At 44.2% G+C, this 16,880-nt stretch overlaps 1 protein-coding gene across 3 annotated transcripts in view; it reads right to left on the bottom strand.

Annotated features, from left to right (window-relative positions):
- The window catches only part of slc37a1 (solute carrier family 37 member 1), an 80,951-nt gene that overhangs the window by 50,225 nt on the left and 13,846 nt on the right, over positions 1 to 16,880 (bottom strand). For 2 of the 3 annotated variants that reach the window (XM_075478860.1, XM_075478859.1), the window contains exons 3-8: positions 14,113 to 14,194; positions 13,816 to 13,942; positions 2,682 to 2,760; positions 1,884 to 2,019; positions 467 to 543; positions 206 to 372 (exon numbers count right to left, since the gene is read on the bottom strand). In XM_075478860.1, coding sequence (XP_075334975.1) covers positions 206 to 372; positions 467 to 543; positions 1,884 to 2,019; positions 2,682 to 2,760; positions 13,816 to 13,942; positions 14,113 to 14,194 — 668 coding nt within the window. Of the gene's footprint in view, positions 1 to 205; positions 373 to 466; positions 544 to 1,883; positions 2,020 to 2,681; positions 2,761 to 13,815; positions 13,943 to 14,112; positions 14,195 to 15,211; positions 16,823 to 16,880 lie in introns of all 3 variants that reach the window. The other variant, XM_075478861.1, reaches the window with a different exon arrangement.

Below are 16,880 nucleotides of genomic sequence, written 5' to 3'. Positions count from 1 at the left end.
ACACACAGTAAGGATAATAAATCCTAATTGCTCAATTCATTTCATTCAAGCCTCCAAGGCTAAGGCTTTAACTCAAGTAGTGCTTCCTGTCTATTTCTGTGTGCACATTCTTACCATAAAAGCACTTTGTACCTCAGTTCTATATTGAGTTATACTCAGGTCTACACAAGGGTTAGCAGTATGAGGATGAGGAGGCTGGGCTTACGTTCAATGAGGAAGAGGAAGCAGACCACGCCCATGGCTGCAATGATGAGCCCTGGTACGATGAAGGACAGGCCCCAGTTAGAGGAGACCCAGTAACCAGCAATTAGAGAGCCCAGGATGTTTCCCACTGAAGTGTGGGAGTTCCAAAGGCCCATGATGAGGCCCCGCCTGGCAGGAAGACAACAGATCACACCTCCTCCATCTAAATTCCATCTATCTTCATGCAGAAACCGCAGCCAGCAGACCAAGATTTCCTCCTTACCTTCCCTTCCCAAACCAGTTACCGATGCAGGTCACCATACTGGGCCAGCCAGTGGTTTGGACCAAGCCATTGACCACCTGAAACATCATGAAGGATTGATCTCAGTCAGCTTTCTCTGCCATGGCATGAATGTGTGTGTGTGTTCATCCTGAATGCTGCTGTCTTTGAGCCGATCTAACATTCAAACTTCAACAGTAATTCTTGATGTGTGCTCCTGCAGCCAAAGGCAGGTAACTCTAACCCTAACCTAACCCCTAACCCTAACCCAACAGAACCCCTAACCCTAACCCAAAGGCAGGTAACCCTAACCCTACCCTAACCTAACCTAACCCCTAACCCAAACCCAACATAACCCCTAACCCTAACCTAACCCCTAACCCAAACCCAACATTAACCCTAACCCAAAGGCAGGTAACCCTAACCCTAACCTAACCTACCCCCTGACCCTAACCCAAAGGCAAGTAACCCTAACCCTTACCTAACCTCTAACCCAACCTAATCCCTAACCCTAACCCAAAGGCAAGTAACCCTAACCTAACCCAAAGGCAGGTAACCCTAACCCTATATGTGTGCTCCTGCAGCCAAAGGCAGGTAACCCTAACCCTAACCCTAACCGAACCTAACCCCTAACCCAAACCCAACATAACCCCTAACCCTAACCCTAACCTAACCTAACCTAACCCCTAACCCAAACCCAACATAACCCCTAACCCAAAGGCAGGTAACCCTAACCCTAACCTAACCTAACCCCTGACCCTAACCCAAAGGCAAGTAACCCTAACCTAACCCCCAACCCTAACCCTAACCCAAAGGCAGGTAACCCTAACCCTCTATGTGTGCTCCTGCAGCCAAAGGCAAGTAACCCTAACCCAAAGGCAAGTAACCCTAACCCTAACCTAACCTAACCTAAACCCTAACCTAACCCCCAACCCTAACCCAAAGGCAGGTAACCCTAACCCTCTATGTGTGCTCCTGCAGCCAAAGGCAAGTAACCCTAACCCAACCTAACCCCTAACCCTAACCCTAACCCAAAGGCAGGTAACCCTAACCTAACCTAACCCCTAACCCTAACCCAAAGGCAAGTAACCCTAACCCTAACCTAACCCCTAACCCTAATCCAAAGGCAAGTAACCCTAACCCTAACCTAACCCCTAACCCTAATCCAAAGGCAAGTAACCCTAACCCTAACCTAACCTAACCCCCACGCCCTAACCCAAAGGCAGGTAACCCTAACCTAACCTAACCTAACCCTTAACCCAAAGGCAAGTAACCCTAACCTAACCTAACCCCTAACCCTAACCCAAAGGCAGGTAACCCTAACCTAAGCTAACCCCTAACCCTAACCCAAAGGCAGGTAACCCTAACCTAAGCTAACCCCTAACCCTAACCCAAAGGCAGACAGGAGGTGTGGCCTCACCTGGACAGATATATAGAAGGCCAGGTTGTGAATGTCGTAGATGTATCCCAGCCCAAAGAGGCAGGTGAAGAGGCCGCTGCTCAGCATCCCCACGGTGAGGTACAGTCGAATGGGCAGTCGCTCCCCAATGATGCCGCTACATGGAGGTACAGCAATGACATGACTTTAAATCCCAACATCATACTCTGATAGTGACAGATGTAAAACCTATATAGTTCAAAGGTGTCCACAGGTGATTTAGGTCACGGATCCACTGCAACCTGAGCCCCTCCCTTCCTGAAATGAAACATTTCTGGGACACTGCAGTGTTTTTAGAGGTGAATTCATTCTCTGGGTTCTTAAAATCAAAGTCAAAATACCAAAGATGGTTATTTTGGTTCAGATTTAGCTCTCTTTACCCTGTTACATGATCAGACTAAATGCTGGTGTGGGAGGACCACATGATGTAAAGCCCTCTGTTTGCACCTCACATGCACTAAATACCAAAAATGATGACGTGCAACTTTATCTTCATATGAATCAGAGTTATATAAAAACTGATGATGACTGAAATGTGACGTGACCAGATATGAGTGCAGCAGATACAAAGGAAAAACTAGCAGTTCACCGTATTACAGCAGAAAATAAATCATTCCAGCAGGAAGAACGGTGGGTGGTAGCTACTTTTTTATTGGGTGTGTGTGTGTGGACTGCAGGACCACTGAAATGTTTTCATCTGCTGAGGGTCTTTTTCTCTTTACTCAAGTTGAAGTAACTGTGTTTCCCTTCAGATGGAAGAACTCTGTGCCACCATCTCACCTGAGGTACATTCCCACTGCGTAGGCACACAAAAAGGAGTAATCCATGGCTCCCAGCAGCTGCTTGTAGTTGCTTTTATCTGAGAAGAAGAACAACAATGGTTTAATCCAGGACTGCAGCAGGCTGAGCTGAGCACCAGAGAAGGCCCTGACCCATCAAACTTCATCTTATTCATTAGAAAGTCTTTAAAAGAGAGAAATAACATTACAAATAAAACACAGTAAAACAATAAAATACATAAAAAGAAACGACTAAAAGTAGAAAAAAAGCATTGTATAGAAAACTTTCAATTGGCTCAAGTTCTGCCGGTCTAGTCCTCAAACAGCAACTACAACCTGGAAAAGCACAAAGAGGCGCCCTCTCCTAAATCTCTGCAGAGGTAACTCCTTGGGTTAAGATGCTAACAGATGCTAACAGATGCTAACAGATCAGGGAGTCAGCTGATCAGCAGCAGGATACGCTCAGCAGCCTCAGTAACACAGAGCAACACAGATGTCGTTCAGTTATGAAAATGGTGTAATAATAAACATTCTAAAGAAAAAACACATCTATAATGTAGCAGTCACTGAACTGCTAAGACTTTTTTGTTGTTGTTTTGGACAGTGAAAAACAGCCTGGCTCTCAGCAGCTGCTAACTTGGCTCCAACATGATATCCTCCCTGCGTCTCCAAACGCAGCGCTCTGCCTGCTGCCTGCTGCAGGGACAAACTACTCATGAGTATGTCACATGACCACGCTTAGAAAAACCCAAACTATCCCTTTAATGCAGCTGGCTTAGCGAAACACTGAGCTCCAGAAGGGGAGGTTGTTAAAGTCAGAGTGCAAACAGCGTCTCCACCACGTCATATGGGGACCCAAACCTTGGCTGTGGGGGGTTCAGTCCTTGTTGGGTTCTCTCAAACTCTCTGTAAAAAACTAAATGATTTCTGGTTTTACCCCCAGAGTATCTGACAGCTGCTGAGCAGCTGCATTTGTCAGGGTTTTTCCTGCCTGATGTGCCATCATATGTCCAGCTCACTGATGTCAGAGTGAGAAGACGAGTGGGGAATCATCTTCACTCAGTCAAAAGGAAAGTTCTGAATACTGTGGACAAAACATCTTCAGTTCTACTGTCCCTACAGACTGGAAGAGTTCAACCTTAAATGAATTTCAACCTTAATTCTCATTAATGGTTGAAGGCATCTTCTTACATAATAAGGATTTTTCATAGAAACCTCACAGTAACTGAGTGGGAAAAAAAGCTTTGGGATTTGGAGACAGAATCCAGACAACAGTTTGTGGGACAGTTCATACTATAACAGTTCATAACCCTAACCCCTCTCCAAGTAATGACAGCTGTTGGGTTTGCAACAGACAGCGTTTTCCTTGATGGCCAAAAAATTCAATTCTCGTCTCATCTGACCAGAAGACCTTCCTCCAAATGTTGGGCAGATCTCTCATGTGCCATCTGGTCAATGAGGACCGTCTGCACTGAGACCGCCTTGTTTGTAGGAATGGAAGAACCAGCCGAGGCTGCTGAGAGGAACTCAGAGGTCCAGAACCAGCCGAGGTTCCTGAGAGGAACTCAGAGGTCGGTTCCTGAGAGGAACTCAGAGGTCCAGAAGGACCACCAGCCGGTATGACTGAGTTAAAAAAGCTGCTGCAGACCCCGAAGTCTCTCTGGAGGCAGTCTTAGGTAGGCAGTGGAGGGCTGTGGGATCTTTTGGGTTTTAACGCTCTTCTGGGCCACCTGTGAGGGTTTCACTGTGCATGTTGGGAGATAACCATGGTCTGCACCAGGAGCTTCACTGATTTTACTGATGTTGAAAACAGACATGACAGAGACAGATGCAGGATGGTCAGAGGAGGAGGACTGGTCATCATCACCCAGGTTAACTGCTGATGAGATTGACCTTTCTGTGGTGATATCATGTCAGCTGGACTGAGATTGGCCTTTCTGTGGTGATATCATGTCAGCTGGACTGAGATTGGCCTTTCTGTGGTGATATCATGTCAGATGGACTGAGATTGGCCTTTCTGTGGTGATATCATGTCAGATGGACTGAGATTGGCCTTTCTGTGGTGATATCATGTCATATGGACTGAGATTGACCTTTCTGTGGTGATATCATGTCAGCTGGACTGAGATTGGCCTTTCTGTGGTGATATCATGTCAGCTGGACTGAGATTGGCCTTTCTGTGGTGATATCATGTCAGATGGACTGAGATTGACCTTTCTGTGGTGATATCATGTCAGCTGGACTGAGATTGACCTTTCTGTGGTGATATCATGTCAGCTGGACTGAGATTGACCTTTCTGTGGTGATATCATGTCATATGGACTGAGAACTCTCAGCAGTGATGATTTCATGAGCTTCTTTATTAATAAAATTGTTTCTATCAGAGAGAAGATTGATGGAGTCCTTCCCACTATTATCAGTGATGTATCATCAAGTACAGCAGCTTTAGAAGTATCTTTAGAACCTGATTTGTATTCAGACGGCTTCTGCCCAGTTGATCTCTCTGAACTAACAACAGCAATAGTCTCTTCTAAACCATCAACTTGTGTTTTAGACCCAATCCCAACCAGACTGTTCAAGGAGGTTTTCCCATTAATTGACACTTCCATATTGGATTTGATCAATCTGTCTTTGTTGACAGGATATGTACCTCAGACTTTTAAGGTTGCTGTAATTAAACCTTTACTTAAAAAACCTACTCTTGATTCAGAAGTGTTGGCTCATTATAGACCTATATCCAATCTCCCTTTTATGTCTAAAGTTCTTGAAAAAATAGTTGCAGCTCAGCTTTGTGATCATTTACACAGAAATAATTTGTTTGAAGAGTTTCAGTCAGGATTCAGAGTGCATCATAGCACAGAAACAGCACTGCTGAAAGTTACCAATGATCTCCTCTTAGCCTCTGATAGCGGACTTGTGTCTGTGCTTGTCCTGTTGGATCTCAGTGCTGCATTTGATACGGTCGATCACAGTATCTTATTACACAGACTTGAACATGTTATTGGGATTAAAGGAACTGCATTAGGCTGGTTTAAATCATATTTATCTGATAGATTTAAGTTTGTTCTTGTAAATGAAGAATCTTCCTCACACACCAGAGTAAGTCATGGAGTTCCTCAGGGTTCTGTGCTTGGACCGATTCTTTTTACTTTATACATGCTTCCATTAGGTAACATTATTAGACAGCATGGCATAAATTTCCATTGCTATGCTGATGATACTCAGCTGTACTTATCTATAAAACCAGATGAAACCAATAGGTTGGTCAGACTACAAGCATGTCTTAAAGACATAAAGACCTGGATGACTCAGAACTGTCTGCTGCTAAATTCAGACAAAACTGAAGTCGTTATCTTTGGACCTGAGCGTTTCAGGGAGAAATTGTCTAGCTATATAGTTACTCTAGATGGTATTTCCTTGGCTTCTAGTTCTACAGTGAGGAACCTTGGAGTTATTTTTGACCAGAACTTATCATTTGACTCGCATATAAAACAGGTTTCTAGGACTGCCTTCTTTCACCTTCGTAATATTGTTAAAATCAGGAACATCTTGTCTCAGAGTGATGCAGAAACTAATTCATGCATTTGTTACTTCAAGATTGGACTACTGTAATTCTTTATTATTGGGCTGTCCTACATATTCTCTGAAAAGCCTTCAGTTGATCCAAAATGCTGCAGCCAGAGTTCTGATGAGAACTAACAGGAGAGATCATATTTCTCCAGTTTTAGCTTCTCTTCATTGGCTCCCTGTTAAATTCAGAATAGAATTTAAGATTCTTCTCCTTACATATAAAACTCTTAATGACCGAGCTCCATCATATCTTAAAGATCTCATTGTAAGATATTTTCCTAACAGAGCACTTCGTTCCCAAACTGCAGGTTTACTTGAGGTTCCCAGAGTTTCTAAAAGTAGAATGGGAGGCAGAGCCTTCAGTTATCAGGCCCCTCTCTGTGGAATAAGCTGCCAGTAAATGTCCGGGAAGCAGACACCCTTTCCACTTTTAAGACCAGGCTTAAAACTTTCCTTTTTTATAAAGCTTATAGTTAGGTCTGTTGAATCTGATAGTGTGTCTGCTAGTGTGTCTTGTTCTGCCTCCACCTCTGGCACCCTCTATACTTTCATTACCCCCTACCCGAACCAGGGTTTGCATCCCCACCCCGCTGTGACTGGTGTGCAGTTGGTGAGAGGCTGAGGTAGCTTGTGGCTGTAAAAAAAATGGTTGTTGTGGTGTGAGGAGCAGATCTATATAGGGAGTATAGGGAATTACTCACTGAGTCTGGTCCTTTACTTTATTTTATTATTTATTTTTTCGTTAGCACAAGTTTCTTGTGTTTACCTTGAATAGGGATGGCTCATGTGATCCTGAAACATCCCATAGTTAAGCTGCTGTAGGCCTAGACTGCTGGGGGGCCTCATCTGTCACACCTTTCCTCACTTTACTCTCTTTATGTATATGTGACATTATTGTGGTCATTAACTCGTGTTTCCCTGTTCCAACAGATATCCTTTGAATGGTGTTACAGTGCCGCCGTCGCGGTGGCCCCCTGCCCCCCCCCCCCATCCCCCCCCCCCCTATCCCCCCCCCCCTCCCCCCCCCCCCCCTTTTTCTGTCTTCTCAAACCCCAGCTGGTCGAGGCGGATGGCCACCCTTCCTGAGTCTGGTTCTGCCAGAGGTTTCTTCCTGTTAAAAGGGAGTCGTTTCTCTCCACAGTCGCCTCAGGCACGCCGCTCAGGCCGGGAGATTGGACCGAAAAACAAAAAGTTTTCAGTGCAATCTGTTGGTTTTCTTAGCTAGGAAATTGTTTTTGAATTGGCTCTATATGAACGAATTGGATTATTTTATGAATTATGATTATTATTAATTAATTGAATTCCAATTGGCTTGAATTGGACTTACTATCTAAGTGCCTTGAGATGACATTTGTTGTATTTGGCGCTATATAAATAAAAATGAATTGAATTGAATTGAATAGATTGACCTTTCTGTGGTGATATCATGTCATATGGACTGAGATTGACCTTTCTGTGGTGATATCATGTCAGCTGGACTAAGATTGGCCTTTCTGTGGTGATATCATGTCAGCTGGACTGAGATTGACCTTTCAGTGGTGATATCATGTCAGAAGGACTGAGATTGGCCTTTCTGTGGTGATATCATGTCAGCTGGACTGAGATTGACCTTTCAGTGGTGATATCATGTCAGAAGGACTGAGATTGGCCTTTCTGTGGTGATATCATGTCAGCTGGACTGAGATTGGCCTTTCTGTGGTGATATCATGTCAGAAGGACTGAGATTGGCCTTTCTGTGGTGATATCATGTCAGCTGGACTGAGATTGGCCTTTCTGTGGTGATATCATGTCAGATGGACTGAGATTGGCCTTTCTGTGGTGATATCATGTCAGATGGACTGAGATTGGCCTTTCTGTGGTGATATCATGTCAGCTGGACTGAGATTGGCCTTTCTGTGGTGATATCATGTCAGCTGGACTGAGATTGACCTTTCTGTGGTGATATCATGTCAGCTGGACTGAGATTGGCCTTTCTGTGGTGATATCATGTCAGCTGGACTGAGATTGGCCTTTCTGTGGTGATATCATGTCAGATGGACTGAGATTGACCTTTCTGTGGTGATATCATGTCAGCTGGACTGAGATTGGCCTTTCTGTGGTGATATCATGTCAGCTGGACTGAGATTGACCTTTCTGTGGTGATATCATGTCAGATGGACTGAGATTGGCCTTTCTGTGGTGATATCATGTCAGCTGGACTGAGATTGGCCTTTCTGTGGTGATATTGTGGGAGAGGAATGTCATGACATTCTCTTGACATGTCAGAATTACATCGTGTGCCTTGTTGACTGGTTCATATGAAGATTGTTGATAGTTAGAATGAGATTGTTTATTATTACGGCGAAAGCTAGGCGCCGCCAGAGAGGGCCACGTACGCTTGTTATGATAAGACAGTATAAAAGGGTGTCACAAGATGAGCTCGTCGGACATTTTGTGGACATTCTGTATGCATATTTGCTGTGACAGTTTGTTCAATAAACTCCCCATGAAAGGCTGGCCGACGCATATTCGACTCCTTTTCTCCACAACATAATGGTGACCCCGAATTCGTGAGATTTTGCATCTGGATCCCGGCGGAGCGTGTCCTCTGGGCCCCGACAACCGACATCAGCTGTAAAAGCCGGCAGGTTGGATTGTTTTCCTACCATTACGCAGCGGATTTCTGTTGGTGGTGCACAGCTGGACAGGCCTTTTCCGGCTTCCCCAAATCAAAAGAGCACAGTGGAGAGAGGATTCTGCATTGGTCATACATACTGATATTGGTCATACATATTGGATAAATAGTCGTAAATTTTTTTGGTAAGGTAATTGATTCATCTGTCTGTCATTCCATCAGAGATTAGCTCAAATAATGGTTAAGTGTTTGTTTAGAAAAGTGCAAGAGGCATTCTGCAGCAGCTGCGAATCAAGCAGCGCTGTGGGGCCGTTTATCATCCACAGAGTCAAGGGATGGGTAAGAGGATCAATGGAACCTGGAAAGTGAAATTGAATTGAATCTGTGCTTCAACTAAACTAAACTAGATGCTTTGCCGCTTGCACTAATGAGTTATCGTATGCAGACTCATAGAGTCACGCACTAACACCGCATAAAATGCTAACGGGTCGACCCATGCCGGCACCTCAGTTGAGAGGTCCCTTTAAAGGGCCCCCACTTGAGTAGGTGCAAACAGAGTTGAAAGCTTACATGAGGCAATTAACTGCAATCCACAGAACAATCTATCTACAGGAGGAGACCAGAGACTCAGGTCTCGAACAGCTGGTTGAGAGACCAGTGGTGCCGGGCGACCAGGTGCACATCAAAGTGTTCCGAAGGAAGTGGCACGAGCCAAGACGGAAAGGACCGTACACAATGGTGCGAGCAACGCCGACGGCAGTTCAAGTGGAAGGTAGCAACACATGGTACCATTTGAATCACTGCACCAAGGTTCGGACTAAAGACACAGACGGAGTTAAGTCCGAGGGAAAGGATGAACAAAAGGAAGAGGTTAAGATTTCTGACACTGTGAGCATCCAGGTGTGGGTGTTGGCCGACAGCAGGGGCTCAGGAGAACGAAGCCTGGAGATGTTGGACGGGATCCCGCAAACAGGAGAGGCTGGAAGGGTCCCGTGAGGAAGCCACCCCGAAGGGAAGTAGCCAGCCTGGGTCAGATGAGTATGATGCAACAATACACACCCACTCAGACCATGCCACGCCACGAACTTTGCCAGCAATACACACTAGAGCTAGTCGTGAAGAGGTATCTGTTAAGCGTGAAGGAGATAAGTGTGAGGAAGTGTGGATCATGGGTCCGGTGGAGGAGACGACCAAATCACCGCCTCCGGACGCCACAACGAAGGGACTATCTGGGGAGATCAGGTTGTCCTCAGGTCAGAAGAAGTTGTTCACAATGGTGGTAAGAATAAAAAGATTTCTCGTGGAAGTCTAGGGGGATTTGATACCATTAGCACTACAGGATAGAATAATCATGTTAACCCAAGAACAGACGGAGTGTACATGCACAGGTAAAGTCAGGAAAACAGTGCAACTGTGGAAATGGGTTAAGGCAGCACAGGATATGTGGTATAGATGGGCATGGTACACTACGAGAGGACTGACAGCGACATAGTGTCTCATATGCGCAGACGCTCCAGGAGCATTGCCTGTTGTTGTTCCAGAGCCACACACCTTCAGAGACGGTGCGGTGGTCCAGCAACGGGAATGCAGAGAAGGTAGGTTCACATCGGAAGAGGATAAATGGTTATTGTTTCCTATGTGTGGTATTAAGTGCAGATTGATGTTTGGGCCAAATAAAGTACATAGTTATTTTCAAAATAAGGGAGGGCCACAAATTGGAGTCTTCTTGTGCTGAATTTAATCTTAGTACATCACAGGATGGGCCTCCGACTGATTATAGAGTAAATTACGATGGTGAGTTTGAATGCTTTTGGAACTCACGTAGGTAGTACTACTGTTAAATAAAACCAATATTTATTAGGATTTATTTATTTGGATCAATAATGTGAACATATAGAAATGATAATTCTAACTCTATATCTTTTTGGGGATCAGACACACCTGATAGCTGAGAGTTACTGGAGGTGTGGAGATGATGTTTTGTTAAATGTGCTACCCAACAGGTGGATAGGTCTTTGGGCACTGGTGAGGAGGAACACATCAGTTGTGGTAGTGGATGACAAGGTAAACGAGATGCGAGGTTTGGATGTGGAAAAGGGAGGGTTAAAAGATCTAGTGATGACTACATCATGGATAAGCACGTTTACTTGGATGCAATAGGGCAGCCGAGAGGGATTCCTTTTGAGTTCAAAGCACGCAGTGAGATTGCGGCTGGATTTGAGTCTATTTTGCCGTGGATCACAATTAACAAAATGGGGAATGGACTAATTACATTTAATACAACCAACAGGGAATTCTTAACTACACGAGTGAAGGGTTTGCAGGCTTTGGAGAACAACTACATGAGACGAGTATGATGGCTTCATAGAACATACAAGGTTTAGAAGGGATATTAGAAGGTGTTAGATTCGGTTCTTTTAGTAGGAGGCTCAAGAACGGACCGAAGTAATTCAAGTGAAAATGAAGTGTTTATTGGTATTCACACATCAAAGCATATCAGCGCTGGGCTCAGTGGAACAGAGCTCCCGCAGGAAGTCTGTCAGACTGGCCCTGATTTCCGGTTACAATTCGTATATATGTCTGATAGTTTCCCATGGTGGATCCCTTGTTGATCAAATGTGATTGGATATGCACACTAACCCAAATAATGTGTGTGTGTGAATCTGCCCTTGCTTTCCCAGGCTTTCCTAATTGTTTTGTCTTTCTACTCCTGGCTCACTTTAGGTCATAATGGAAAAGTACTGAGACTTATTTCATTCATAATGTCTAAGAACAAAGCCAATTTTAACAAAGGGAAGAGTGGTGTTTGCCAGATGGTTGGGAAAAATGTTGTACATTTATACCCAGGAACACTGCAGCTGATAGAACGTTTACAATGGCCGTGAAGAAGATCAGAGAACTGGAAGAGGAGCTGAAGGGTAATGCTGGTGGGAGTTGGTGGTGGTGGATTGGTCTGTTTGGGATTTTGGGAAAAAGGGGGAGCGATGACGGTTAAAGCGGGAATAGCAATATTGTTGATAGTGAGGATGGTTTCCCTATTGGTGTGTTGCATTATACCCATTCTGAGAAGGTGTTTGCTGCAAGTGATGTTCAAACGAACAGTGGAAGGGATCTGGGGGCAGATGACCATGCGAGACCAGGTCTGAGGACCAACGCATGGGAGAGCGGGCCAACGAATGAAGGTTATCAACGGACGGTTCACAAGTTTCTTTCCTCGAGTGTGGAACCAAGGTTAGTCTGATAGGGAGAAGAGATGCTGAAGATCTCTTTGATTGGGAGTGATGTACTGGCGACCTCTCCTCCCAGAGTTAGCTTAGCAGTTCCAGACCCAGCCGGACAGATGTTCGGCCAGAAGCAGACGGCACCAGAGTACGGGAGATGGGACGGGACTAGAAGAGCTGCATTACATTGCATTTTATTATTATTTGTTGTGTGATAATCCATAATTTTGTGTATTGTACTTGGTACAAAACGGTGATTAACTGATTTGATGGTGGTGTATTCAGTCTATGTGTATTATCAATCAGAACTGATCACTAATATGTGCATTGCCAGTTGTGTTAGTCAACTGTTCGGAGTGTGACCTTGGTAAAGTGGTCGGTCGCCAAGTGGGGTGGGGCCGTAGGTGAGTTTTCCCAAGATAAGAACATGAGTTACGAAAGTAGCAGCCGGTGGGTTTTTCGCTCCTATGCACTGCGAACAGTGGACAAGTGTGATGGCAATGTTAAAATTTGTGTTGTTGTTGAATTCAGTATCGTTTAGTTTAATCATTTAATCATTTAATGTATATATATATTCCTATATATATATATTCCGGTTCATTTATTCAAAATGGTCCCGTTGATTGATATTGTAGAATTATTAGGATAATTTAGTGTTGATTATGTTAATTAATTCTTAATTAACTATGTGGGATGATTTTCTTTCATTTTAGATTATTTCTTTATTAAATCACTGATAAGTGATTTCAGGGGGGACTATGTGGGAGAGGAATGTCATGACATTCTCTTGACATGTCAGAATTACATCGTGTGCCTTGTTGACTGGTTCATATGAAGATTGTTGATAGTTAGAATGAGATTGTTTATTATTACGGCGAAAGCTAGGCGCCGCCAGAGAGGGCCACGTACGCTTGTTATGATAAGACAGTATAAAAGGGTGTCACAAGATGAGCTCGTCGGACATTTTGTGGACATTCTGTATGCATATTTGCTGTGACAGTTTGTTCAATAAACTCCCCATGAAACGCTGGCCGACGCATATTCGACTCCTTTTCTCCACAACAATATCATGCCAGCTGGACTGAGATTGGCCTTTCTGTGGTGATATCATGTCAGATGGACTGAGATTGGCCTTTCTGTGGTGATATCATGTCAGATGGACTGAGATTGGCCTTTCTGTGGTGATATCATGTCAGCTGGACTGAGATTGACCTTTCTGTGGTGATATCATGTCAGCTGGACTGAGATTGGCCTTTCTGTGGTGATATCATGTCAGCTGGACTGAGATTGGCCTTTCTGTGGTGATATCATGTCAGCTGGACTGAGATTGACCTTTCTGTGGTGATATCATGTCAGCTGGACTGAGATTGGCCTTTCTGTGGTGATATCATGTCAGATGGACTGAGATTGACCTTTCTGTGGTGATATCATGTCAGATGGACTGAGATTGACCTTTCTGTGGTGATATCATGTCAGCTGGACTGAGATTGGCCTTTCTGTGGTGATATCATGTCAGATGGACTGAGATTGGCCTTTCTGTGGTGATATCATGTCAGATGGACTGATAGGCTGGGATGGCCAGAGGCTCAGTCTTAGAGAAACTTGGTTGGTAGCAGTGTTCCTTCATCCATGTGGACACATCAGAGAGATGAGATATGTGCTGAAATCCTCATGCTTTAGCTTCAATGCAAATTTTGATGAACACCCTGAGAAGTCAAGTAGATACAAACCAAAAGGTTTCCAGCTGCAGTCCATGTCCGTGTGAAGTGAGGGGAGAGAGGGCTCCTGGTTCCCACTGCTGCTCGATGTCATGGTGGCAAGTTCACCGGCAGACGAGCAGTTTTTATGAAGCTCGCTCTGTCAATACAAAAGCAGAGCACCAATCAGTTAACCCCAACATGACACATATGGCCTTGTCCACATGTCACACCAGTAAAATGCTGATCTGTAAGGATACAGAGCAGAAACTGAAGCTCAAACACACCATTTTCTCTTTGACTCAACTTGTAGTGACTGTAACATGTTACCTTGACGATGCTGATAGGTTTCCTAGAGAGGTGGAAGCTGGTGTAGAGCAGGAAGGTTAGGACGAAGGTGAGAGCTCTATACCTGAAGTAGAATCAGAAAGAAGGCAGCACTTCATGATAACCAACCAGAGCAGATCAGATGTAGATTATGATATTTAAAGCCAGTCACCCTGCCTAAAACCTGTTTGGATGTCTGTGCCGTTTGAGCAGAGACAAACATTTCCCCTCACACATCTGACTGATCCCAATCACCACATGTCAAACAGTAAAGAGTTGTGAAACATTTAGGGTTTGGTCTAATCATGGATTAAATGGTGAGCTATTTCACATGTGCTCTGACTGACACATTAAACATGTGAGAGACTCTAACCAAGCAGACACATTAATGTGAAACATAACCCAAGAAATAATAGTCCTTCTCCTCTCTGCATTCAGTGTTTGGGAGTCTGCTGCCAGGTGCTGCAGCACCTTGGAAGCAAACCAAACTCATTGTTTACTCATTTCCCTCTGCTACACCCCTCATACAACCAGGACATCCTGTGTGTTGACTTTGGACTTTGAGAGAAAAAGCTAACAGAAGGAATGACACATCAGTCATGTTTGTTTCAGATAGAGTCATGCTCAGAGTTTGTTTCTTTTCATCGATGCTGAAGAGTGTTGCTGTGGCTCAGCACAGGACCACCACAGGACCACCACAGGGGACTGTGAGCTGCTCGACCAACTGTGACAACAGTCACATCTTCTTAAATGTAAATTATTTTAAAAAATGATTTATTTAATTATTTATAAAGCACCTTTCATACAAAATGTAACACAAAGTGCTTTACATTAAAACTATTTGAACCCATTATAACAGGTCTTTACACACTCAAATAACTGAGCTGACAAATGTTAAAAAGCCCCCCGATCATCCTAATCTCTCACTCACACACACTCATGTACACAATAAGAACCCCCACCCCCATCCCATTTGACCTATAGTTTCTGTCTCTTTAACTGAATAAAAGTACGAAAGTGAACATATTAGGAGGACCAGGTACAAGTGAAACACTGTCTCCATCTCAGGAGAAGAGGTGGTTGAAGAAAACAGATAGTTTACCTGGACAGCAGACTAAACACTGAAGCTGTCTACCAGAAAGGAAAGAACAGACTGTTCTTCTTTAGGAAGCTTAGGTCCTTCAGTGTCACAAAGATGTCTCATATTTTCTGCTGTCAGTCTGTGGTGGAGAGTTCAGGCTGCTTTGCAGCATCTGCTGGAGCCGCAGCATCAGAGCCAGAGACTCAAAGAAACTGAACAAACTGAAAATAAAGAAGGCTGGTTCTGTGCTGGGGAGGGTTACCCTAACCCTAACCCTAGGCCTGGGCCTACATTTTATCTGACCACGCGGATCCCAACATTTTTTAACCCACCACATAGCAGAGGGGATAGAGCCCCTGGTCTGCTAGACGGCGGACCGGGGTTCGATTCCCTTCCACAGCAAGATGTTTTAATTTTTTAACCTTAATTTTAAATTTTATCATCAGATCTTATATGTAGGACTAGGGGACCCTTTGTTACTAACTTTTACTACTATATTACTGTGTGTGTCATATTGTGTGGTTTTCTAGCACTTTTTTATTATTAGCACTTATCTTCCAGCACTTTATACTAACCCACAAGCACTTATGGGTCCCCTACTCCTCCCTTTGGTATCTTTTTAATTTATTTATAGTATTTTTTACTTATTTGCATCTATTTAATACTTTTTAAACATTCTTATCTTTTATTTTAATTTGACCTTTTTTTTTTTTAATTATTTTTTTTTTTAAAAAGCATTTTGTTAACATATATATATATATATATATTTCTTAATCTTATTTTTAACAATAAAAATAACCATTACAAAGGAACTGTTACACTCGAAGGCGCACCCTTGCACCCTTTTCTTTTCCTTTTTAAAAAAAAAAATGTTATCACTTGGGATCCGCGTGGGCCCGGCGGCGCTCCCCCTCTAGGGGGTGCTGCTGCTGGGCCACACCCCGGCATTGTTAGACGACTACTTCCGCAGGCCCCTCTCGTACCTCTGCCCTGGTGCTCTGCCTGGGGATCGAACCCTGACCTCTGGTGGGGGAGACCCTTTCTTTTACCCCTACACTATCTTTCCCCACAGTTCAGTTGGCCAGTGCACATGATTTTAACCCTAACCCTAACCCCTGGGGAGGGTTACCCTAACCCTAGGGAGAGGACTGTTATTTAAGAAGAATGCTGCACAGGTTGGTGAACACAATAGACCCCCTAAAGGTTATGAAGGGTTTATATACAGGAGGTCCTCCAGGGCTCCAGACTGTAACCTTTTTTGATTGAAAAATTACATTTTCATTGCTTGAATAATGTGCTAGTACATATTGATGCTTTAGTTATCGCATCAGTCCACTTGTAGAGCTGTAGCAGTATGATTTTCATTCATTTTCATCCAGTGGTTAGAGTTGGTAGTCCAATAACCGGAAGGCTGGCGGTTCGATTCCCACTCTTGCCACTCAAAAAAGATTGGTGGAACTGATAGCTGGAGGGGTGTCAGTCACGGCTTGTCACGGCTGAGGTGCCCTTGAGCAAGGCACCGTACCCCCCATGCTCCCCGGGCGCTTCATGGCTGCCCACCGCTCCAGGTTGGCATCTGTCTCTGAGTGTGTGACCCTGTGCATGTGCATGTGTGTGTCAACAGGTGCCAACCTGGATGGGTTAAAAGCGGAGGACAAATTTCATGTGTATGCATGTATGCATGACAATA

This window comes from Odontesthes bonariensis, chromosome 12, assembly GCF_027942865.1.
Source record: "Odontesthes bonariensis isolate fOdoBon6 chromosome 12, fOdoBon6.hap1, whole genome shotgun sequence".
Classification (NCBI taxonomy): domain Eukaryota; kingdom Metazoa; phylum Chordata; class Actinopteri; order Atheriniformes; family Atherinopsidae; genus Odontesthes; species Odontesthes bonariensis.
The sequence above is the reverse complement of the archived record's forward strand: the minus strand, read 5'-3'. Positions and strand labels throughout refer to the sequence as shown.